This window comes from Drosophila ficusphila, unplaced genomic scaffold (assembly GCF_018152265.1).
Source record: "Drosophila ficusphila isolate 14025-0441.05 unplaced genomic scaffold, ASM1815226v1 contig_198, whole genome shotgun sequence".
In the NCBI taxonomy this organism is placed as follows: Eukaryota; Metazoa; Arthropoda; class Insecta; order Diptera; family Drosophilidae; genus Drosophila; species Drosophila ficusphila.
The window spans coordinates 4,222,023-4,245,013 of record NW_025064092.1 but is presented as its reverse complement, the minus strand read 5'-3'; the positions used below and the strand labels follow the sequence as shown (position 1 = coordinate 4,245,013).

The following is a 22,991-nucleotide window of genomic DNA, read 5'->3' as shown; positions in this document are numbered from 1 at the left end:
TTTTAAATTTCATTACTGTGCCTTAAGGTAGGGCTCCCACAATATCGCAATGCATATCGCGTCAAAAATTATCGATACATTTATGTTTTGATATATTTAGAGCACGTGGACGCCAGCTGGAAATTATCTCGGAAAACAACGCAATTTGCCAGGAACCAGGAGCCAAAACAGATCCCATAATGGAGACAGAGAACATCAAGGCTGACGCCTTCGAGCCGGCGAAGAGGGCTCCCAAGCGCGGGGCAACGCAGGAAGACGTGGAGATGCAGGTGGACGAGGCGACCGGCATCGAGGGTCAGTTGCTGGTATCCACGCGGGCATCCTCTGCTCCCAAGGCGAAGAGGGCCAGGAGCGAACTGCGCAAGGTGTCCGTGCCGCCGCACAGATACTCCTCGCTGAAGGAGCACTGGATGAAGATCTTCACGCCGGTTGTCGAGCACATGAAGCTGCAGATCCGCTTCAACATGAAGGCGCGCCAGGTGGAGCTGCGCGTGGGCCCGGAGACGCCGGACATTGCCAACCTGCAGCGCGGTGCGGACTTCGTGCGCGCCTTCCTCTGCGGCTTCGAAGTGGACGACGCCCTGGCTCTGCTGCGACTGGAGGATCTGTTCGTCGAATCGTTTGAAATCAAGGACGTGAAGACGCTGCGCGGCGATCATCAGTCGCGTGCCATTGGCCGACTGGCGGGCAAGGGTGGACGCACCAAGTTCACCATTGAGAACGTGACCAAAACCCGCATCGTGCTAGCCGACAGCAAGATCCACATCCTGGGCAGCTACCAGAACATTCAGTTGGCGCGCCGAGCTGTCTGCAATCTGATCCTGGGATCCCCACCCAGCAAGGTGTACGGCAACCTGAGGGCCGTCGCCTCGCGCCTTTCGGAGCGCATGTGATCTTGAGATTGAGCAGGAGTAGTTGGGGTTTTTTTTTTAGCATTAGCAATAAATAATAAATATAACATGTATTCAAACATTTACAATATACACATACACACAAAAACACGGGAATGACGTCGACTAGGAAATTGGAAACTAGAGCTTGGTGAGGATGAGCAGCAGCAGCATGAAGAAGGTGACCGCCGCCAGGACGAGAATAACGCACATCTTGCGGTTCTTTCGCTGATACATCTCCGCCTTGTGCAGCTGCCGCAATCCCTCCGAGACACGCGTCTGCGTCTGCTCCACGTTGTAGTCGATGCGATCGAGCACGGTGCCCTGTTCCTGCACCATGTGCCCCAGATCCTTGAATATGTCGTTCAGGTCGTAAATGGATTTTACTATCTTGGTCACCTCCTGCTCGCGATGCTGCGCCACCCGCGAGTTCTCCTCTTCGAAGAGCAGGAGCTGTTGCTGCGTCATCCTACTGGCCGGCGGTCGCTGGAAGTGATCGTCGATGGCCTGGTCGTCGTCCTCGAAAAGGTAACTGTTGCCATTCTTGCCTTCCGACGACGCTGCCGGTGGCTGAAGGAAGTTGTCAAAGGAGTCGACAAAGTTATCGGTGCTCTGGTCACCCAGTTCCACATTGGTGAAGACATCGCCAGCACCTCCGGCGCCGTCATCGAAATACTTCTGCGAGCGTTCCTCACGCGAGTTTAGCTGCAGCAGGTAGGCATTCTGGCTGGCCCGGAACTTGACCGTCAGCTCCTGCAGCTGCAGCAGGGCGCAGTGCACCGCGTTGGCCGTGAGGCACTGCTCGACCTTGCTGCCCACTCCGATGCTAGAGCGAACGCACTGGATGTGCCGATGCGTGGAAGTGATCAGTTTTGAGACGATCTGGCTGAGAACCTCGATGTCGCACTCGTCGTCCCGCTGATCATCGAAGGCGGGCCGCAGGAGGTGCCGGGCATGCAGAGAGCCCAGCTCGTCTAGTTTTGGCTTGATCCTGTGCGGAAATATAGGCAATCGCTTAGAGAAGAACCTGCAGCCTAAACTACCGAATTACCCACTTGGACATGGTGTACTGCGCCTCCTCGAACTTATCCAGCCAGGCGGGAGGAGTGCCGTAGTCATCCTGCAGTTCCAGTCCCTCCTCCGCTTCGCGCACCGAGTGTTTCAGCAGGCGCTCCGCATCGCTGCCCCTCTGCAATCCGAAAAACCGCAACATATGTTAAGTCCGTCCGACTTTGAACTTTATCCTGGGACTCACCCGATCGTCGTAGTGGCTACGGTTTTTGGAGGCATTGTTTCGCATAATCACGAACACCTCCGTCAGGTTGCGCGACGTCATCGTCGCAGGCTGCTCCCAAGGACGAGGAGTGATTAATAATTTTGTTTAAGTCCGTGAATATTGTTTTTCTTCAGCTTCTGCCAGGGTTGCCAGAGTACCAGTGTATCGATATTTGTATATCTTCTGTTAGATCCCTTGTACACTACGGAAGGTTTCTTATCGATAAAGGTGGAAACGTATTACACTGGAATAACTTTATATGTTCTGTTAAGCACCACTCCTATAATTAATTTAAAAATTTTTTTTACTGGAATATTGATAATTTTTAATATTTAAATTTCCGTAAATGTGCAAATCCGTCCCATTGAAGTTGCCATTAAAATTGATTAAAATGCTCTACGTTGCCATATCGCTAAAGGCGCGATGAAAAGTTCAAAAACAGCATAACAAGTTAGTTTTCACAACACACGCTCTGAAAGGAAATATCTTAACTTATAGAAATACAAACAATACCCCCCTTGCTATGGGTCCTGGTGCCCAACTGTTTAACTACTGTTCTGCTGCTGCGTATAATACAATTTATCGTAATTGTAAAATGTTGTATTTTATATCAAATATTTTTTCCGCCCAATTAATTGATATTGTATACAAAATTAAAATTCATTACAAGTAAAAGCATATTCAAAATTTAGTTGAATTAATCATCCTCATCACATATATTTTTCACTTTGGCCAGTGCCCACTGTACCCGCTAAGTTCGCCAAGTAGTGACTGCCATCCCGTGACTCTAGAACACTGGCAAACAAGTCACGAATGACGGTCTAGAAACTATCGGCCATCGCTAAAGACAACTATTAATTGAAAAAAAAAAAACAGAAAAAACAGCAAGTGCAAATTTCGGAGAGTGCGATTGTAAGCGAATAATTCTGGGTGTCGTAACCCGCGTGGAATACCAAAATGAGCAGTGCGGAGCAGGATAACTACCGATTATCCTGATCCTGGACTCCTGACATTGTGTCCGTGTGTGTTTCGCTGTGTGTGTGAGGTCCGTGTGCCAGTGACGACATTGACCCGCCCCGCCCCCCCCACGCCACACCCCCTTCCCACTTTGCAGGGGAAAATGTGCCATGCCATTGTTGTTGTTTCTGGGCTGAGCTGGTCAGCGGAGCACTAGACACCCGATAAGCCCGAGAAAAGACCATGTTCAATCGCCTAGCAAGCGGTGGTGGTGGAGGAGCTGCAGGAGCAGCCAGTGGCCAGGGTGCGGGCTCCAGCCTAACAGCTCCACCACCGGCCTGTGCTCCGCCAGCAGGAGCCAGTGCATCCGGCTCTGGTTCTGGATCCGGTTCGGGATCAGCCCCGTCGCCCAGCCAATCGCCCGATCTCTACCTGCGCCCGCTGCCCTTCCTGGACGCGAAGTGGCTGCGCGCCGATCTCATCGCTTCCCTGCGCAACGTCGCCGATGGGGCGGTGCTTTGGAACCACCTTATCCAGGACTGTGAGCTGGTCTCCTCGCCCTCCGCCCCCATCCTGAATGCCCGCGGCCAGCTCTCGTACTTGGGCGACGATGGCAAGCACTACTGTGGCGCCCAGCAGCTGAAGTGCTCCTGCTGTCAGCCGGAATACTGCGGCCCGCTCTCCGCCTGCAACTGCGACGGCTGCCGGCCACTGGACTCGGATACGGCCATCAAGAAGCTCACCACACAGGCGGCCGCCCAGCAGGCGGCCCATCTCAGCCAGGTCACCGACATGGTGCTGAGCGGTTGGCTCTGGAGTCAGCCGCCGGCGCAGCAGGCGCGTCTGGACTGCCAGCGTTCCATGATTTCCGAGCTGCAGGAGCTGGCCCTGCGCTCTGCCGGCAACTGCCTGTCCGCCCAGCATCTTCGCCAGCAGCTCTTCGTCTACGAGCGCTACTTTGTGGCCCTGAAGCGGGAAAGGGAGCGCGAGCGCCTCGCAGCGACGGGAGGACAGTCGGCGGTCAACAGTAACACCACAACCAACACAACCAACTCTACCACCACCACCAACAACGCCACCAGCAGCACCATCGTTGCCATCAATGCCACCAATGCGGCAGTGGAGCCACAAATGCCGGATCCGCCGGAGCACGGAGCATTGGGCTTGGCGCGTGTGGCCACCCGGGCGGCACTCAACTTCAGCTTCGCCTTCCTGCGACGCGCCTGGCGCTCCGGCGAGGATACGGAAATGTGCAGCGAGCTTCTCAGTGAGGCGCTGGCTTCTCTGCAGGAACTGCCGGAGGCCACGCTCTTCGAGGCGGCCGTCGTCTCATCGCTATGGCTAGAGGTCATGGAGCGGTCCATCAAGTTCCTGCGTCTGGTGGCGCTCGGCGATCCGATGGGCGGTCGCTGCACCGCTCCGCTGAACGATCGCCACACGGCGCTGTGTCTGCTGCTGGAGCTGGGTGTGCAGAAGGGCACGCTGGCCGCCACGCTGGAGTGCGTGGTCCTGCTGCTGATGCTCTGGGAGAAGGATCGCGCCGGCAACGACAATCGGGATATGCCGCGCAAAACAGGAGCGCCGCTGCAGAGGATTCTGCTGCGCTACCAGAAGATCGGAGCCACCGCCAAGTCGGGCGGAATCGCTGGCGGGGAGCCCGGTGCTCCGGTGGCCAGTGCCACGGAAACTTTTCTGCGCTTTCTCTCGCTGCCCAAGAGCAGTGCGGCCATCGTGGACCTTCGTCGCGCCGCCGTCGTCATCATTTCCCACCTGGATCGCATGGTCCAGCCGCTGATGCCGCGCTGCCTGCTCCGCAATGGCCACGCCCCCGCTGCTGCGTCTGTTTCGGCTCCGCAGCAGCGGATCTATGCGCTGGGCTGGCCAACGCTCTCCAAGGATCAGCAGGGATTCAGCGCCGAGCCGACGATCAGCTGGAGCGGCGAATCCACGACTGTGCCCACGCTCAGCTGCCGGTTCCAGGTGAAGCAGGTGGCCTGCTGCGAGAGCCAGCTGCTCATCCTCAGCCAGGAGGGCAAGCTGCACACCTGGCGGCTGGCCAAGCCGGAGGCGGAGCCCCTGCCCATGGAGGAGGTCGCCCACGAGGTGTTCATCAGCATCGCCGGCCACTGCGAGGGACGCCACTTCCTGGCCATCGACAGCAACCGTAAGTAGAATTAGATGGCTTCTTGGGGGTAAACCCAAATGTAGCGATGATTTGAGGTAAAACTAGTAAGGGGTTCATGGAGTACTGGTCACAATACAGGGTTCAACTCAGGGTCAATGGTATTTCAATGCATTCAGTCCGGACAAAGAGTCTTATATCTGAAAGTTCTACGCACAAAGTTTTCTTTTCTTTGTCATACATTTCTACACGTAATATTATTTATAGAGGCATTTATTTAACATATTTGGAGACTGTTTTATTATTAGATGAAAACAAATGTAGTGCAGTAGGCATAAATGACTTTAATTTTAACTTGCCATTGAGGTCAGTTGTTCTAATTTGAAACAGAATGCAAACTACATGTTCCAATTACGTATCTTAAATATAAATGCCGCTCTGCAAATTCTTGTAAATGTTTTCTGCGTTTTAAATAGACTCTTAAATATATGACAAACATGTTATAATTAATTCCACGGAAACTCGCTTTGCAAATGAACAATGGGAAATTATTGCAGTAATATCTTCATGTTCTTTGTTTAAAGCCAGTTCAAGTACAACTTCAATTTCAATTTCAGTTGCAGTTTTAAGTTGCATAAACAAACAGTTTCCTTGAAGAGATTATTGTGTAAACAGTTGGCTGGCAAATGTTTATTCTACTTTGGACTCAAGTTGCATGTTCTGGTAGTCAAGGCTTTTGTTCTAAAGAATACTCTAAAAAGTCAACAGCATACATCTAAATTTGTATTAATTTTTGTTTAATTAAGTACCTAAATCTTCATTTTACTACTTTATATGTTGCTAAGGACTTTTTGCATGGGTTTTAGGATAAAAAAATGTAGCACACTTTTCAGCGAATCGAAATATTTGCTTTATGGGTCGTAACTTCTGAACCTCTTTACTACATATTTGAGTTACTCTCTAATGCGAACTCTTTGCAGACAACGCCTACTCGTGGGGCACTGGCGAGGACCACCGCCTGGGCCATGGCGACACCCACGCCCGCGCCGTTCCCACCAAGATCGCCGCCCTGGAGCAGCACTGCGTGCAGTCGGTCTACTGCGGATGCTCCTACAGCGCGGCGATCACCTGCGGCGGCAACCTGCTCACCTGGGGCAGGGGCACCTACGCCCGTCTGGGTCACGGCAACAGCGACGACAGATGTCTGCCCACCTTGGTGGTGGCGCTGGCCGAGCACATGGTGGTGGATGTGGCCCTGGGCAGCGGCGATGCCCATTCGCTGGCCCTCACGTCCGAGGGTCTGGTGTTCGCCTGGGGCGATGGCGACTATGGAAAGCTGGGCAATGGCAACTGCAACGGCAGCCTGCAGCCGATCCTCGTGGAATCCCTGCCCAGGGTGCAGCGCGTCTTCGCGGGATCGCAGTTCTCCGTGGCGCTGAGCAGCGAGGGTCAGCTCTTCACCTGGGGCAAGGCCACCTGTTTGGGCCACCAGCTGGTGGAGCGCAGCGTTCAGGGCTGCAGTGTTCCGCGTTTGGTCACCAGCTTGCAGGTGGGATATCCCCGATGATTATAGCAACTCGATCTTAGTTACTCAGTCTTCTCCTTCCTTGCAGCACAAACGCATTGTGGACGTGGCGGTGGGTGTGGCTCATTGTCTGGCGCTCTCCAGCAGCGGAGAGGTCTTTGGATGGGGCCGCAACGATAGCCAACAGGTGTGTCCGGCCTCCGTGTCCAGTGAACCGCTGCTGCGCACCCCCATCCTGGTGGCCCTGCCCACGCTCCCCGCCAGCGGAATCGCCTGCACGAGCAACCAGAGTCTCGTGTGGACCCAGAGCTCCCACCAGGGCGTTCCGCTGCGCGCTCCCTTCGTCATCGACTTGGGGGAGCCCACGTTCCGGCTGCTGGACCAGCTGCTGGGGATGTGCAGCAGCCAGGACAACCGGCAGACGCCGAACCAGGAGAGCGAGTGCATCGCCGTGGCCTGTCTGAATCTGGTGCGCCTGCAGCTGCTCGCCCTCATCGCCAACGGAGTGGAGCCGCGCCAGGTGGGCCTCGCCAGCGGCAGTCGCCTCCTCGGCAGCCTCAAGACGAGGATCCTCGGCTTGGCCGGTGGCAGCCAGGTGCTACGCACCATCCAAGTAGCCGCACAACAAGCTCTGCAGGTGAGTGAGTCAGTCCTACGTTCTTTATTATTAATATATAATATATTTATAGAATAGATAAAAATATGTAATGGAATTTTGCATTTTGTCATGCATTCCGTCATGACTGACAAAAGAAATATTTGTTTTTGTTTGAACAGCCAATAAATCCCTAAAAATTACCCATAAAAAACATAATTTAAACACTTTTTTTAGGACGGCTGGAGTGTCCTTTTGCCCACTGCAGCGGAGCGAGCCCAAACGCTCACCTCGCTGCTGCCTTCGGAGCCCGGACAGGCCTCCTCCGCTGGCCACCGCTTCATGACCGACCTCCTGGTCAGCTCCCTAATGGCCGAGGGCGGACTGGAGTCGGCGCTGCAGCACGCCATCCGGCTGGAGAGCAGCTCCTGCTCGGCGGACTGCGGGGATGGCGTCCACTTGCCACTGCTGCAGCTGATCACGCGACTGCTGGGCAACAATGCGGCGCTCTCGCAGACGCGACTCTCGCCCAATCTGGGCAAGATGCAGCAGCAGCTGCAGCAGGAGAAGGAGGAGGAGGAGCGCGAGCAGCAGCACCAGGAGCCGAGCACCAGTCCCAGCTTGAGTTTGCTGCACCGCTTCCAGCGCTTGTTGCTGGCCCACATCCACCAGGCGGAGCCGGAGGAGGAGACCACTGGCGCCGAAGCGCTGCTCCTGCAATACCTGCACGCCCTGATCCCCGCCTGCGTCAGCACCCTGCAGAAGGCCCACGAACTGGCGCAGCAGTGCCGGGAGCCGGGCGAACATTCCCTCAGCCAGCAGGTGGGCCACCTGGGTCGCGTCCTCCAGGCGGACATCTCGGACGCCCTGCTGCACGAGCTGCTGGTGGGTCTGGTGCTCCTCAAGCGCGACCGTCCCCAGTGCCTGGGTGGGCTGCGTTGGGCGCGCCTCTTCCTGCCCCTGCTCCGTGTCCTGGACAGACTGAATCGAGCTCTCGGCGAGGGAGAACTGCGCGATGGCGACGACATGGGCTGGCCCGGGATCATTTGTCGCGGCGGACCCAAGGGTGGTCCGCCACCCGCCGATGCGGAGACCCACTATGTGCGCAGGGCGGACATGGAGAACCTGCTCCTCGACGGCAGTCGCTGCATCATTCTGGCCGGCTACGTTTGCGATCTCAGTGGATACAAGTGAGTGGATTCTCAGTGGATATAACCATGTGATATGCTCACCTACTTAACCCCGGTTTTCAGTTGCGAATCGGAGGCACTGCGAGGCATTTTGGACTCTGGTCTGGGCAAGGATCTCACCGCCGAGTTGGGCAGTCAAGCGCACAGGAGCGCCATGGAGCACATACTGCAGCAGCACAAGCTGGGCAAGTACATGGCCCAGGCCGGCAGCGAGGAGAAGGTGAGCTTTGCCAGATTCCATTCTGTTCTGTACCTCAATTCATCCAATTATCAATCAATTCCCTGCTAGTCATCTGCCCCAGGACCCAGTAGGTTGACCCACTTCAGTTCGGAGTGCGCTCTGGCGCAGCTCCTGGGCCTGGTGGCCAACCTGATGTGCAGCGGACCCGCTCTGCAGCCGGCGGAGCTGCAGTGCCGCCAGCTGGACAAGTCCAGTCTGCTGAGCGGTGGCCTGCAGCTCCTCCAGCCGAGCAATCCCTTCGACGAGGAGAAGGGCGAGGCGCGCAGCAGTCACAGCTGCCACAGCACGGCGGGCAACACGCCCACGGAGCAGCCGCCGCCCCTGCCACTGCAGCAGCAACTGGCCACGGGACGCGGCAAGTCCCAGTTGCAGCAGCGAGCGGATGCCTTCATCGGCGGCTTGGCGGAGGCGAGACTCTCGGAGCCACCGGTGGCCGCCTGGCTGGCCCTCACCGAGCGCTACTGCAAGGCGCACAACCTGATGTGGCACCAGGAGTTCGCGACGGAACACCCCGTCCAGGAGCTGGAGCGCCTGATGAGCGCCGTCCTGATTCGGCATCAGTATCTCGGTGGCCTGGTCCTGAGTGCTCTGGAGACGCTGGAATCGCCGCCGCCGCGCCAGCTGGGCGAGATCATTCGGCTGGTGCACCAGGCCAAGTGGTCGGTGGTGCGCACGCGGCAGCAGCTGAACCGCAGCTACAAGGAGGTGTGCGCCCCGATCCTCGAGCGCCTGCGCTTCCTCCTCTACGAGGTGCGGCCGGCGATCAGTCCGCAGCAGCGTGGCTTGCGCCGCCTGCCGATCCTGCAGCGTCCGCCGCGATTCCGGATGCTGGTGCGGAGGCTTCTGCAGGAGTTGCGCTCCTCGCGACAGCCGGCGAAGCCGGAGGATCTGGTCAACGCGAGCATTCAGCAGGAGCAGGAGAAGAAGCCGCAGCAGGCGATGCCCAAGCAGGAGCTGGAGGAACAGGAGGAGGAGGAGTCGCTGCTGCGGCGGCTCAACGAGAAGCAGATCCACGGCGAGGGAGAACTGGATCCCGCCCTGATGCAGGACATCGTGGACTTTGCCCTGCAGGACAGCTGCGATGTGGAGACCGCGCGACGCGCCATGTACTGCCAGATGCAGCGCTACCAACTGCGGCTGGCCGGACTGCAGCTGGTCCAGCAGCTGCTCGAGCTGCACGGCCTGTTGGATGCGGCGCAGTACAGCCTGCTCAACGGATTCCTGGGACTCCATCTGAAGTCCACGTCGACGGGCGGAGGCGGAGGAGGAGGAGCCTCGCCGGGAACTTCGGGGAGCTCGCTGCACGTTCTCGGCCAGCTGAACATGATAAGTGCCTACCAGAAGGCCAGGCTGCTGCTCGCCCAGGCCCGCGTCCTCGACTGGGCGGTGCGGGAGCTGCGGCGTCTGGTCAACCAGGAGCAGCAGGGCCATGCCCGCGGCAAGGACAGCACCAACCTGGGAACCTATGTGCTGCTGAAGCGGCTGCCCCGCGCCCGCTTCCTGCTGAGTGTGTTCGGTCTGCTGGCCAAGGAGCTGGGTCCCAACGAACTCGGCCTGCTGATCAACTCCGGCCTGCTGGGCACCGTGCTGGGACTGCTGGCGCAGACGGGCGGCGAAGGCGCCACCAGCGGCCAGGTGCACGGCGAACTGAGCATCCTGTACGAGGACAGCGTGCTGAAGCAGAAGTCCAGCAAGGCGCAGCTGAGTGGTCCCGACCTGGCCAAGCTGATGAAGATCGGCACGCGGATCGTGAGGGGAGCGGACTGGAAGTGGGGCGACCAGGATGGCAATCCGCCAGGCGAGGGACGAATCATCAGCGAAGTGGGCGAAGACGGGTGAGTTCTAAATGGGATTTACTCACTCACTTTGCTTAACTCCCTTTTGCTTTTTTTTCAGATGGGTTCGTGTGGAGTGGTACACGGGAGCCACCAACTCGTATCGCATGGGCAAGGAGGGTCAGTACGACCTCCAGCTGGCGGACAGTGCTCTCAACGTGGCCTCGCCCACGGAACCGGAACGGGAGGATGTCTCCGGCAGCGAGGCGTCGCCCAGCAGCGATTCGCATCCATCGAAGCTGCTGCGCCATTGCGCCGCCAAGCTCCTGCAGATCCTGGCCGTGGGAAGTGGCCTCCATGGCGCCCAGCTGGACAAGCACGCCCTGCGCGGCATGACCAGCATGTTCCGGGCCATCGTCTACCCCAAGCCATCGATGGCCAGCATCTCCCATTCGCTGGGGTGGCTCAACCTCGGATTCATTCGCGCCATTTCCGGTGAGTTTTCATCCAGAGAATCCCAGGGAATACCATCCATAACTTCTATCATCTGAATCAGATTTTGGAGTGGCATGCCTCTAAAAGTTGTTGTTTTAATTCTCTGACGAACTGCATCATTAGTTATTTTTTATATTTTCACCGATTTTTTTTTTTTTTAATTTTTATGATACAACCCCTTTTGGAATTTTCAAAAAATAGTTTTGCTGAAAGTTGACCAAAATTTACTTATTCTAAGTCCATAATTTTTCTAATTTTAATCAGGAGTCAATGATTTTTCTAATTTTAATCAGGTTTTGAAGTGGCATACCTCTAAAAGTTTGTACATATTTAAATTCTCTGACGAACTGCATCATTAGTTAAAAGTTTATTTTTTGGCCGATTTTATTTCTATTTTTATGATACAACCCCTTTCGAAATTTCCAAAAAATGGGCTCCTGCAATGGACCAAAACTTAATTCTAATTAATTAAAATTAAATTAAAACTAATTCTAATCAGATTTTGAAGTGGGAGGCCTCTTAATCCGAAAAGGAGTACCTTTTCAATCATTGGGTTTATTATATTGAATATTTCTTTATTATATCCTGTTAATCTTTCAAAAAATGAAGGAAGTACGATATAATCCCCAATCCCATTCTCATTCCTTGATTCTAATCCTCGTTCCCTGCTCCATCTCTTCCGCTTCCAGGTGACTGCCCGCGCCTCTGCCTGGAGCTGAGCACGCCCGGCTGGCTGAGCCACTACCTTTCGCTGCTGGAGCAGCCGGCGGGCAACGAGGCGGGCGTGTACCGACAGCTCCACTGCCTGCGCCTGCTGCAGTTCATCCTGGCGCAGTGGGGCATCGAGGAGGAGCCCCGCATGCCCGCCCTGGTGCACCAGCTGTTCGCCACCCTGGGTCGCATTGCGCTCCACTGTCCCGGGGACGCCAGTCTGCTGCCCACGGCCGAGGGCAAGGCGCGCGTCCTGCTGACCGCCTCCCACTCGGGCAGCGTGGCCGAGGAGCTGGTGGCCCTGCTCCGGCGCCTGCACACGCTGCCCTCCTGGAACCCGGTGATCAACTCCTTCCTGGCGCAGAAGCTCTGCGTGGCCGCCGAGCTGCTGGCGGAGCAGTCGCCCCACTCCGCGCAGCTGGACAGCGAGCAGGTGTTCGTCCTAGGAGTGCTCGGGGCCATGGGTGGCCACGACCTGCGCCCGCGCGTCGGACTCCACTGCTTCCACGAGGGCAGCCACATGGTGATAGCCAGCTTCACGCCGAAGGGCCGCTGCCTGCTGGCGCCCGGCGGAGTGGGTGCGTCCGGTACGGGATTCGTGAAGGTGCAGCTGTCGGCGGTGATGCCCCACCTGGACCACAGTGTCTTCAGCCTGAGCCGGCTGCCCATGAACGAGATGCTGCTGAATGCCTGGACCGTGCTGCTCTACGGACCGGCGCAGGAGCTCCGGGAGATGCCCTCCAGTCCGGACGGTCGTCTGGACCTGGCCCTGCTGCGGGCCCAGCAGCTCCAGCTGGCGGTGCTCCACACGAACGGAGTGCTGTACCGCCACCAGGTGGCACTGCGTCGCATCCTCAAGCAACGGGCGCCGGGCAACATCTACGCCTCCGCCGACGAGCCGGATCGCAGTGATCCCGAGTCGCAGCAGTCCGGGGAACAGGAGCCGGAGCAGCAGCTGTCCACCGGAAGTGGAAGTGGCCAGGAGGCGCAGCTCCTGATACAGTGCATCCTGCTGAGAGCCACCCAGGCGTCTCCGGTGAAGGCCTGCTATAGCTACATGGACCTGGCGACCGCCGCTCTCAATTGCGTCCAATCTCTGGCCACCCAGGCGCACCAGGAGCTCAGCGATGGCGGTGGCGTGGCCACCAGTGCGTCCGCTCTCGCCACTCCTCCCCAGCCGACGATGGTGCACGGAGTGCCCGTATACAATGTGGCCAGGAAGGAGCAGAAGCCACCGGAGCCGGCTGAAGCGAAGTCCAAGTGGCCGGCGGCCGCCACGGATGCCCAGCTGATCAACCAGATCATGGAGATGGGATTCACGCGACGCACCGTGGAGCTGGCACTCAAGCAGCTCTCGCTGCAGGCGGAGATCATGCCCACGCCCGAGCAGATCGTCCAGTGGATCCTCGAGCATCCGGACGTGTGTGCCAACACCATCGAGGAGGATCCCCTGCCGCTGGCGACCGCCGCCGCCGCCGCGACGCACGATCCCGAGGCGGACTCGGACAACGAGTGTCCCAGCTCGAACTCCACCACCTCGTCGTCGTCCGCCTCCTCGGACACCGTGGAGGGCCAGCCGGCGGCCGGAGGCAGTGCAGCCGCCTCGCCGCCGGTGAAGTTCGAGTCGCGCAAGGACTTCCAGACCGCCGATCTGTATGCGCTGTATGTGCGCGGCCTGGTGCGTCCCGGGATGACGGTGCGCTGCTGCCGCGACTTCGAGGAGATCAAGCAGGGCGACATGGGCACCGTGCTCATCGTGGACACCGAGGGACTGCACGACCTCAACGTCCAGGTGGACTGGCGCAACCACGGGAGCACCTACTGGGTCTGCTTCGTCCACATCGAGTTGGTGGAGGCGGCGCAGGCCCAACACCAGCCACGCCCACCGCCCATCGCCGTGGGAGCAAGGGTGCGACTGCGCACCGCCGCGATGCGGTACGGAATGCTCTGCCAGCTGAGGCTGGGCCGGAGCCAGGGATCAGCGGCCGTCGGAGTGGTGAGTGCGGTGCGGAGCAAGCAGCTCACCGTCGACTTTCCGGATCTGCCCGCCTGGCAGGGCCACATCAACGAGGTGGAACTGGTGGCCCCGCTGCCCCCCGCCGCCGCCTCCACTGCGCTCGCTCCCCTGGGAGACTCCTCCGCCGTCGCCGCCGCCTGCGGCCAGGTGGCACCCAGCGACCTCATCGACGACTGGTCGCGATGCATCCGCTCCCTGACCGTCAGCTCCAACGAGGCGGCGGCCAAGCACCTGCTGAACGGGAGCAACCAGCCATGGCAGAGCTGCTCCAGCGGACCGTGTCGCCATTGGATTCGCCTCGAGCTGCACGATCGCATCCTCGTGCACAGCCTCACCCTGAAGGTCAGCCCGGAGGATCACTCGCACATGCCGTCCCTGCTGGAGATTCGGGTGGGCGAGTGTGTGGACAGCCTGAAGGAGTACACATGGATCCCGGTGCCGGCGGGAGCCAGCCGGGTGCTGCTCATGCAGCAGGTGCCCACCTACTATCCCTGGGTGGAGGTGGTGGTCAAGCAGTGCCAGAACAACGGCATCCAGTGCAAGATCCACGGCCTCAAGTTCGTGGGTCGCCGCCAGCAGCCGGACCTCCAGCACATCCTGGCCAACGCCCAGTTCCTGGCCAGCGAGTACAGCACGGCCGTGGGTCCGGGATCGGCGGCCGCCGGAGCAGTGGGATCGGGAGCAGCAGGGAGCTGCGATCCGGGAGCTGCTCCCGAACAGGATCTGCCCTGCACCGTGATGGTGTGGGGCCTCAACGACAAGGAGCAGCTGGGCGGTCTCAAGGGGTCCAAGGTGAAGGTGCCCACCTTTTCGCAGACGATCAGTAGACTGCGTCCCATCCACATCGCCGGCGGCTCCAAGAGCCTGTTCATCGTCAGCCAGGACGGGAAGGTGTACGCCTGCGGCGAGGGCACCAACGGACGCCTCGGCCTCGGCGTGACCCACAACGTGCCCCTCCCACACCAGCTGCCCGTGCTGCACCAGTACGTGGTGAAGAAGGTGGCGGTGCACTCGGGCGGCAAGCACGCCCTGGCCCTCACGCTGGACGGGAAGGTGTTCTCCTGGGGCGAGGGCGAGGACGGCAAGCTGGGACACGGCAACCGGACGACACTGGACAAGCCGCGCCTGGTGGAGGCGCTGCGCGCCAAGAAGATCCGCGACGTGGCCTGCGGCTCCTCGCACTCGGCGGCCATCAGCAGCCAGGGCGAGCTCTACACCTGGGGCCTGGGCGAGTACGGCCGGCTGGGTCACGGCGACAATGCCACCCAGCTGAAGCCCAAACTGGTGGCGGCCCTCGCCAGCCGAAGGGTCGTCCAGGTGGCCTGCGGCAGTCGGGATGCTCAGACTCTGGCGCTCACCGAGGATGGAGCGGTGTTTTCCTGGGGAGACGGCGACTTCGGGAAACTGGGACGCGGCGGCAGCGAGGGATCCGACATGCCGCACGAGATCGAACGGCTCTCGGGGATCGGGGTGGTGCAGATCGAGTGCGGCGCCCAGTTCAGCCTGGCCCTGACCCGGGCCGGCGAGGTGTGGACCTGGGGCAAGGGCGACTACTACCGCCTGGGCCACGGCGGAGACCAGCACGTGCGCAAGCCACAGCCCATCGGAGGACTGCGCGGGCGGAGGGTCATCCACGTGGCCGTGGGCGCCCTGCACTGCCTGGCGGTGACGGACGCCGGCCAGGTGTACGCCTGGGGAGACAACGACCACGGGCAGCAGGGCAGCGGGAACACGTTCGTGAACAAGAAGCCCGCCCTGGTCATCGGACTGGATGCGGTGTTCGTGAACCGCGTCGCCTGCGGCAGCTCCCACTCCATCGCCTGGGGACTGCCCAATGCCACGCTGGACGAGGAGAAGCGCGGACCGGTGCCCTTTGGCAGCACCAGGGATCCCCTGGGAGGAAGTAGTTTGGGCATCTACGAGGCGGAGGCGGTGCAGAGTCCCAAGCCGGAGGCCAAGCCGCCCAGCCTCACCAGTCTGAGCGAGAGCCTGGCCCTCGAGACTCCAGCTGCTCGACAAGCGGCCCTGGGCCATGTCCTGCGCGCCATGAGCATCCTGCAGGCCAGACAACTCATCGTGGCCGCCCTGACCAGTCACAGCAAGGTCAACTACAAGGAGCGGGGAGTCGCCGGCGGCGGAGGAGGAGGTGCCGAGGAGGAGCAGCTCACCGGAGGAGCACTGGCAGGAGGAGGAGGAGCACCCGCTCCACTCGCGGAGACCATTGCCCAGGGAGGCGGTGAGGCGCCCGCCGATGCCACCGACGCCGCTCTCCAGGAGCACAGTCCCGATGCGGCCATCGATCTCCTGGCTGGAGGAGCAGCGGGATCTGGAAGTGGATCTGCAACCGGAACAGGAGGAACAGGAGCAGGGATCTCCAGTGGAGCTGTCACACTGCCACCACTCACAGCCGGACCGCTGAGCGCCTTCCAGAGCCTCACGGGCTCCCTGTCCATGTCGGGATCCCTCTCGAGCAGCGCCCTGCCCCAGCACAAGCACTCGAGGATGTCGGCCAGTGCCATGTCCGTGATGGCGGCCACCATGACGCAGCAGGAGGAGATGCTCTCGCACATCGGCCAATACGGCCACGGGCTGGACGACTTCGGTGGGCTGCTCGGCGAGGCGGAGGCCAAGAGCCTGGTGGAGCTGCTGAAGCTGGCGGTCTGCGGACGCTGCGGACCGCCGAGCACCGCCCAGACCATCGCCGACACGCTGATCTCGCTGGGAGCTGGAGCACCGCCGGTGGCGGCCATGCTCCTCGAGACGTGCATCACGGAGCTGGAGGATCTGTGCACGTCGCGCCACTGCCTGGGCAAGCTGCCCAAGCCGGTGATGCAGGAGAGCAGCCACCCGTACGTGGACAACGTGAACGTGACCGGCGTGGTGCGGATTCCCGGGGCGGAGATGCTCCGCCTGGAGTTCGACAGCCAGTGCAGCACGGAGAAGCGCAACGATCCGCTGGTGATCATGGACGGAACCGGTCGGGTGCTGGCCATGCGCTCCGGCCGGGAGTTCGCCCACTGGGCACCCGAGATCCGGGTGCCGGGCGACGAGCTGCGCTGGAAGTTCTCCTCGGACTCCTCGGTGAACGGATGGGGCTGGCGCTTCTGGGTGTTCGCCATCATGCCGGCGGCGACGCTGGGCGAGAGTGGCTCCGATCGGGCGGTGCTGTCGCAGCCCTCGATGGCGCTGGTCATGTCGCTGCTGGACTCCCGCCTGGCTCCCCGCCAGCCGAGCGTGCTGCTCCGCCTGGCCTCCGCCCTGGCCGCCTGCTCCCAGCTGGGCGCCCTGACCACCGCCCAGAGGATCTGGTCGCTGCGCAAGCTGCACGCCGTCCTCCTCCTGGACCAGGCGCCGCGTCCCCAGGATCCGTCGCTCTCCGCCCTGCTGCAACCGCTCATCCCGGAGCTCCTGCGGCAGTACGAGTACGAGGAGCCGCAGGTGCGCGGTGGCATCCACCTGATGCACTCGGACTACTTCAAAACCCTGGCTGCCCTCGCCTGCGACATGCAGCTGGATGCCACGCTGCCGGCCAACTCCGCACTGACCACTTCATCCTCGACTGCTGCTGCTGCTGCTGCTGGAGGCTCCTCCTCCTCCGCCGCCACGGGAGATGTGCACAAGTGGGCGTGGTTCAAGCGCTACTGCATCGCAGTGCGAGTGGCGCAGTCCCTCATCCGCCGCACGGAGCTGCCGAGAGCCTTCTGCCTGGAGGTGCGCAAGAAGTTCGCCGAGATGCTCCCGAGTTCGAATTCGAATTCCAATCCAAATGGGAATCCCAATGGGAATGCAAATCCCGGTGGCCAGTCCCCGGGAGCCTCCATGCTGAACTCCACCACCTCGCTGTCCTCCAGCACGGCGAGCAATGTGTCCCCACCACCGGGGAATCAAAGTGATCACCAGGATCTGCACTGCCACGCCCACCAGCTGGAGTCCACCAGCGGCACGCTGCTGCACGAGGACCACACGCTGTTCCAGGCGCCGCACGACGCCCAGCTGCTGCAGTGGCTCAACCGACGACCGGACGACTGGGCGCTCAGCTGGGGCGGAGCCAGCACCATCTACGGCTGGGGCCACAACCACCGCGGCCAGCTCGGCGGCCTGGAGGGGAGCCGGATCAAGACGCCCACGCCCTGCGAGGCGCTCAGCCTGCTGCGTCCGGTCCAGCTGGCCGGCGGGGAGCAGTCCCTGTTCGCCGTCACCCCGGACGGCAAGCTCTTTGCCACGGGCTACGGTTCCGGCGGCAGACTGGGCGTGGGCGGCAGCGACAGCTGGGCCATTCCCACGCTCCTGGGCTCCCTGCAGCACGTGTTCGTCAAGAAGGTGGCGGTGAATTCCGGCGGGAAGCACTGCCTGGCGCTGACCACCGAGGGCGAGGTGTACGCCTGGGGCGAGGGCGAGGACGGCAAGCTGGGCCACGGCAACCGGATGAGCTACGACCGGCCGAAGCTGGTGGAGCACCTCAACGGAATGAGCGTGGCGGACATCGCCTGCGGCAGCGCCCACTCGGCGGCGATCACGGCCAGCGGCCATGTGCTCACCTGGGGCAAGGGACGCTACGGCCGACTGGGACACGGCGACTCCGAGGACCAGCTGCGACCCAAGCTGGTGGAGGCGCTGCTCGGCTATCGGGCCATCGACATCGCCTGCGGATCGGGAGACGCCCAGACGCTCTGCATCACGGACGACGACAACGTTTGGAGCTGGGGCGACGGCGACTACGGGAAGCTGGGACGCGGCGGCAGCGACGGCTGCAAGCTGCCCTACAAGATCGAGAGTCTCGCCGGCCTCGGAGTGGTGAAGGTGGAGTGCGGCTCCCAGTTCTCGGTGGCGCTCACCAAGTCCGGAGCGGTCTACACGTGGGGCAAGGGCGACTTCCATCGCCTGGGCCACGGATCCGTGGACCATGTGCGTCGACCCAAGAAGGTGGCTGCCCTGCAGGGCAAGAAGATCATCTCGATAGCCACCGGTTCGCTGCACTGCGTCGCCTGCAGTGACTCCGGCGAGGTGTACACCTGGGGCGACAACGATGAGGGTCAACTCGGCGATGGCACCGTCACTGCCATCCAACGACCGCGTCTGGTGGCCGCCCTGCAGGGCAAGCACATCGTCAAGGTCACCTGTGGATCGGCGCACACTCTGGCCCTCTCCACATCGCAGTTGAGCGAGCGCCTGCGTCCGCTGCCCAATCCTCCGCTGGAGTACGACTTGGTGCGGGATCTGGCGCCGGAGGCACTGCACGCCCGCCTCATCTTGCTGCACCACTTCTCGGAGCTGGTGTGCCCCTGCCTGGCCATGCTGCCCATCGCGGGCGATCTGAGTCTGGGCGCCCTCAAGGACGTGCTCGTGTACAACATCAAGGAGGCGGCGTTCCGCAAGGTCATCCAGACGACAATGGTGCGGGACAAGCAGCACGGACCCGTCATCGAGCTGAATCGCATCCAGGTGAAGAGGTCGCGGAGTCGCTGCAACGGACTGGCCGGCGTCGACGGGATGAAGAGCGTCTTTGGCCAGATGGTGCAGAAGCTGCCGCTGCTCACCCAGGAGGCCCTGGCCCTGCCGCACCGCGTCTGGAAGGTGAAGTTCGTGGGCGAGAGCGTCGACGACTGCGGCGGCGGCTACAGCGAGTCCATCGCCGAGATGTGCGACGAGCTGCAGAACGGCAGTGTTCCGCTGCTGATCAGCACGCCGAACGGGCGGGGCGAGGCGGGCGCCAACCGGGACTGCTTCCTGCTGGACCCCACCCTCGGCTCGGTGCTCCAGATGAACATGTTCCGCTTCCTCGGCGTCCTCATGGGCATCGCCGTGCGCACCGGCTCGCCGCTGAGCATCAAGTGAGTAACCGAATCTAAGGGGGGAAGCTTTTCCCTTTTGGATCTTCGATATTTCAATGTTTTTGGTAGAAGGATCAGCAATCATTTCCCATTTTATTTTAGTCAGATTTGTGTACCTTTGGGTTTAAACTAAAGCCATTTGCCTTTAAATATTGAGGAAAGGATTTCTATAGCAGTGGTAAAATAGGTAGAGCACCTATCCGATGGAATTTTAACTGATTTTTTGTTTATTATATTCGAAATTCGAAAATAGTTATCCGAGACTCCAAACCTAACTTAATTCAAAGTAATTTGAATTTTGCATTGGGTTTTATTCAACAAGAATTTAAATACATTTATAAATAAATGATTTTATATTCTTGAATAAATTCAAGAGATAGATTAGTGTAAAGAAATAAAGTTCCATCGGGTAATAAGAGTTATATATAGAATTTGTACACACTACATCTAAAAGATTTAAACACAATAGAAAACCATAGAAACACGCAATTTAGATTTAAATCCAACCATTTCAACCATTAGATAAAATAGATTATGCTCAAAAAATAGAATCTTGCAATTGTGATTTCCTTATGGACGATAAAGTACTTACTATATTTATTAGTATATATATTTTACCATCTTTATATAACTTGTACTATCCTTGATCAAGCAACCTAATATTTAAATCCCTGCCATTTCAGTTTGGCAGAGCCCGTGTGGCGACAGCTGACCGGAGAGGTGCTGCGACCCACGGACCTCACCGAGGTGGACCGCGACTACGTGGCCGGGCTGCTCTGCATCCGGAACATGGACGACGACCCGAAGCTGTTCAACGCCCTGGAGCTGCCCTTCTCGACGTCCTCGGCCCGCGGACACGAGGTGCCGCTGTCGACGCGATACACGCACATCTCGCCCAGAAACCGGACGGAGTACGTCCGCCTGGCACTCGGGTTCCGGCTGCACGAGTTCGACGAGCAGGTGAAGGCGGTGCGGGACGGCATGTCCAAGGTGATTCCAGTGCCTTTGCTCTCGCTCTTCTCCGCCGCCGAGCTGCAGGCGATGGTCTGCGGCTCCCCGGACATTCCGCTCGGCCTGCTCAAGTCGGTGGCCACCTACAAGGGCTTCGATCCGAGCTCGGCCCTCGTCTCCTGGTTCTGGGAAGTGATGGAGGAGTTCACCAACCAGGTGAGTCTGCTATACATATTCGCATTGAAGCCAGCATTTCAATTTATAGGAAAGCATTTGATCTAAGAAACACAGAAAACATAATACACAGAAAGACTTTTTGATTTTTAAAAAGGTTTATTATTGTTTTCGAAATTAAACTTTGTTTGTTGTATAATTTATAAACCGAATTAAGAAAAAAAAAGTGTTCTATTCAATGAACGAAACTAGGAGTTTATTGAAAGGATTTTAGAAAGTCATTGATTATTGATTATTGTTTTAGAAATTAAAGATCATTTTTTGTACGTTCTTATTTCACTGAAGGAATAAATTCATTCAGAGTAAACAGGAGGTTTAATTTTTAAAAATGTTACTAAATTAAAATCATTAGAAAATGTTGACCTTTGATATCTTGGTATTTAAACTAAACCAACCTAATAACATTCCAGGAGCGATCCCTGTTCCTGAGGTTCGTGTGGGGCCGCACCCGCTTGCCGCGCACCATCGCCGATTTCCGGGGACGCGACTTCGTGCTGCAGGTGCTGGAGAAGAATCCACCCGACCACTTTCTGCCCGAGAGCTACACCTGCTTCTTTCTGCTCAAGATGCCCCGCTACTCGTGCAAGGTAACTGTCATTAGATACCATTTAAAGATATTAAAACTAATGCTCAAATGATGTATATATATGCAGGCTGTGCTGTTGGAGAAGCTGAAGTACGCCATCCACTTCTGCAAGAGCATCGATACGGACGAGTATGCACGGGTGGCCATGGGCGAACCCACCGAGGCGACCGGCAGCGAGGACAACAGCGACCTGGAGTCGGTGGCTAGCCACGAGGGCTGATCCCACTGACCGACCGGCGGCCCAAACTGAACCGACCTGCTCCCCAACCAGAGCAGCTAAGCAATGAAACCAAATACCAAAATAATCGAACAAAAAGAAGAAGAAACAAGCAAGAGTCTTGGAAACCTGGCGAATCTCGCAGATGTTTAGGATCCTCTCACCCACTAGGACACACGAAGCCTTCAAAGTTAAACCCACTCACGCGACACGTACACATATATACACCTATAAACATATATTTTAAACTAGCACTTCAAAGCGAGCGAGACGGCAGATCGAGCGAATGAAAGAGACAGCGAGAAAAAGAAAGCGATGAAAGCGAAAGAGACGGCGAGAGAGCAAAAAGAATATACGATCGATTGATCGCCAAATGAAACCAAAAAGCAAAGCGTTAAAGTTATTTCCATATTATATTATATATATATATATTTATATATGTATATATATATACATATAAATTTAAATATAAATGTTAGTTGAAGTCCACTCATAATTATACACAAGGCTTAAACGTTAGACGCAATCCCATCCATTCCCATCCATCCCTTATCCGAATCCGAAATCCTGCCCAAAAAACAGTTAATAAGCTAATTGATAACCCTAATATAACAAAAACAAAACACACGGCTGAATCCGTTTCTAATGAAGATCTATTCAAAAGTTAAATGCGCCCAAAAGGCGCCGCAAAGAAAACTATCTGAACTAAACTGCAGCTAAATAAAATATTATGAAAACCAATATATCGTTTTTTTATCACGTTTTTGTCACTATTCGCTTAGAACATTCGTACCTCATAAAACATTTTCAATATTCCATAAAAAAATTCCCTTACAAATACAAATTTCGCGATCTTAGGTCAAAATTTGTTTACAAAAATATTTCAGATTGCAAAAAGTTCGTATAGAAGGATTATACGGGCTGGATCGGCCGACTGTACTGGATGGCTCTCACACGAGAGATTAAAAAAAATTATCAGACCGTTGTTTTTGATTAGATCAAAATTATATAAGTATATCATATAGCTGCTATAGGACAGATCTTACAACTATTCTTACTATATATTTTAATATAATATGTTCCTAGTTGCTTTGAATTATTTTTTAAATTGATTTTCATGTACCTCAAGTTCAGTATTTGATAAAATTTCTTTTTGAATTTCTTTCATGTCCTTGAATACTTTCAGATTTTAACTGTTGCTCTTGATTTCTTTTTTAAAAAAGCTAACCTACCATAAGTCGTATTTTTCATCTTAATATTAATAACTTAATTATTTAGTGTCTAATTGGTGTACTCACTGCGAAAAAACCTTCGTGCACTGCAATCTTTCGACTTCTTGAAGTAAGATAATCTCTGCCACCACTTTATCCGCAACATT

At 57.4% G+C, this 22,991-nt stretch overlaps 3 protein-coding genes across 3 annotated transcripts; 2 read left to right on the top strand and 1 right to left on the bottom strand.

Moving 5' to 3' along the window:
* Positions 1-81: 81 nt before the first annotated feature.
* On the top strand, positions 82-1,007 carry LOC108095615 (RNA-binding protein pno1). Its single transcript, XM_017196780.2, has one exon. The coding sequence runs from the start codon at positions 180-182 to the stop codon at positions 891-893; it is 714 nt and encodes a 237-aa protein (XP_017052269.1). The 5' UTR covers positions 82-179; the 3' UTR covers positions 894-1,007.
* LOC108095614 (syntaxin-16) lies at positions 916-2,339 on the bottom strand. Its single transcript, XM_017196779.2, has 3 exons — positions 2,146-2,339; positions 1,946-2,079; positions 916-1,881 (listed from the first exon to the last, which is right to left on the bottom strand). Exons 1-3 carry the CDS (start codon positions 2,224-2,226, stop codon positions 1,032-1,034), a joined length of 1,065 nt encoding a protein of 354 aa, XP_017052268.1. The 5' UTR covers positions 2,227-2,339; the 3' UTR covers positions 916-1,031.
* A 627-nt stretch (positions 2,340-2,966) lies between these two features.
* On the top strand, positions 2,967-22,354 carry LOC108095531 (probable E3 ubiquitin-protein ligase HERC2). The gene is made up of 11 exons (XM_017196658.2): positions 2,967-5,287; positions 6,226-6,794; positions 6,859-7,407; positions 7,603-8,555; positions 8,619-8,775; positions 8,845-10,631; positions 10,693-11,066; positions 11,756-19,625; positions 20,309-20,792; positions 21,221-21,397; positions 21,464-22,354. The coding sequence occupies exons 1-11, from the start codon at positions 3,367-3,369 to the stop codon at positions 21,614-21,616; spliced, it is 14,994 nt and encodes a 4,997-aa protein (XP_017052147.1). The 5' UTR covers positions 2,967-3,366; the 3' UTR covers positions 21,617-22,354.
* Positions 22,355-22,991: the final 637 nt, after the last annotated feature.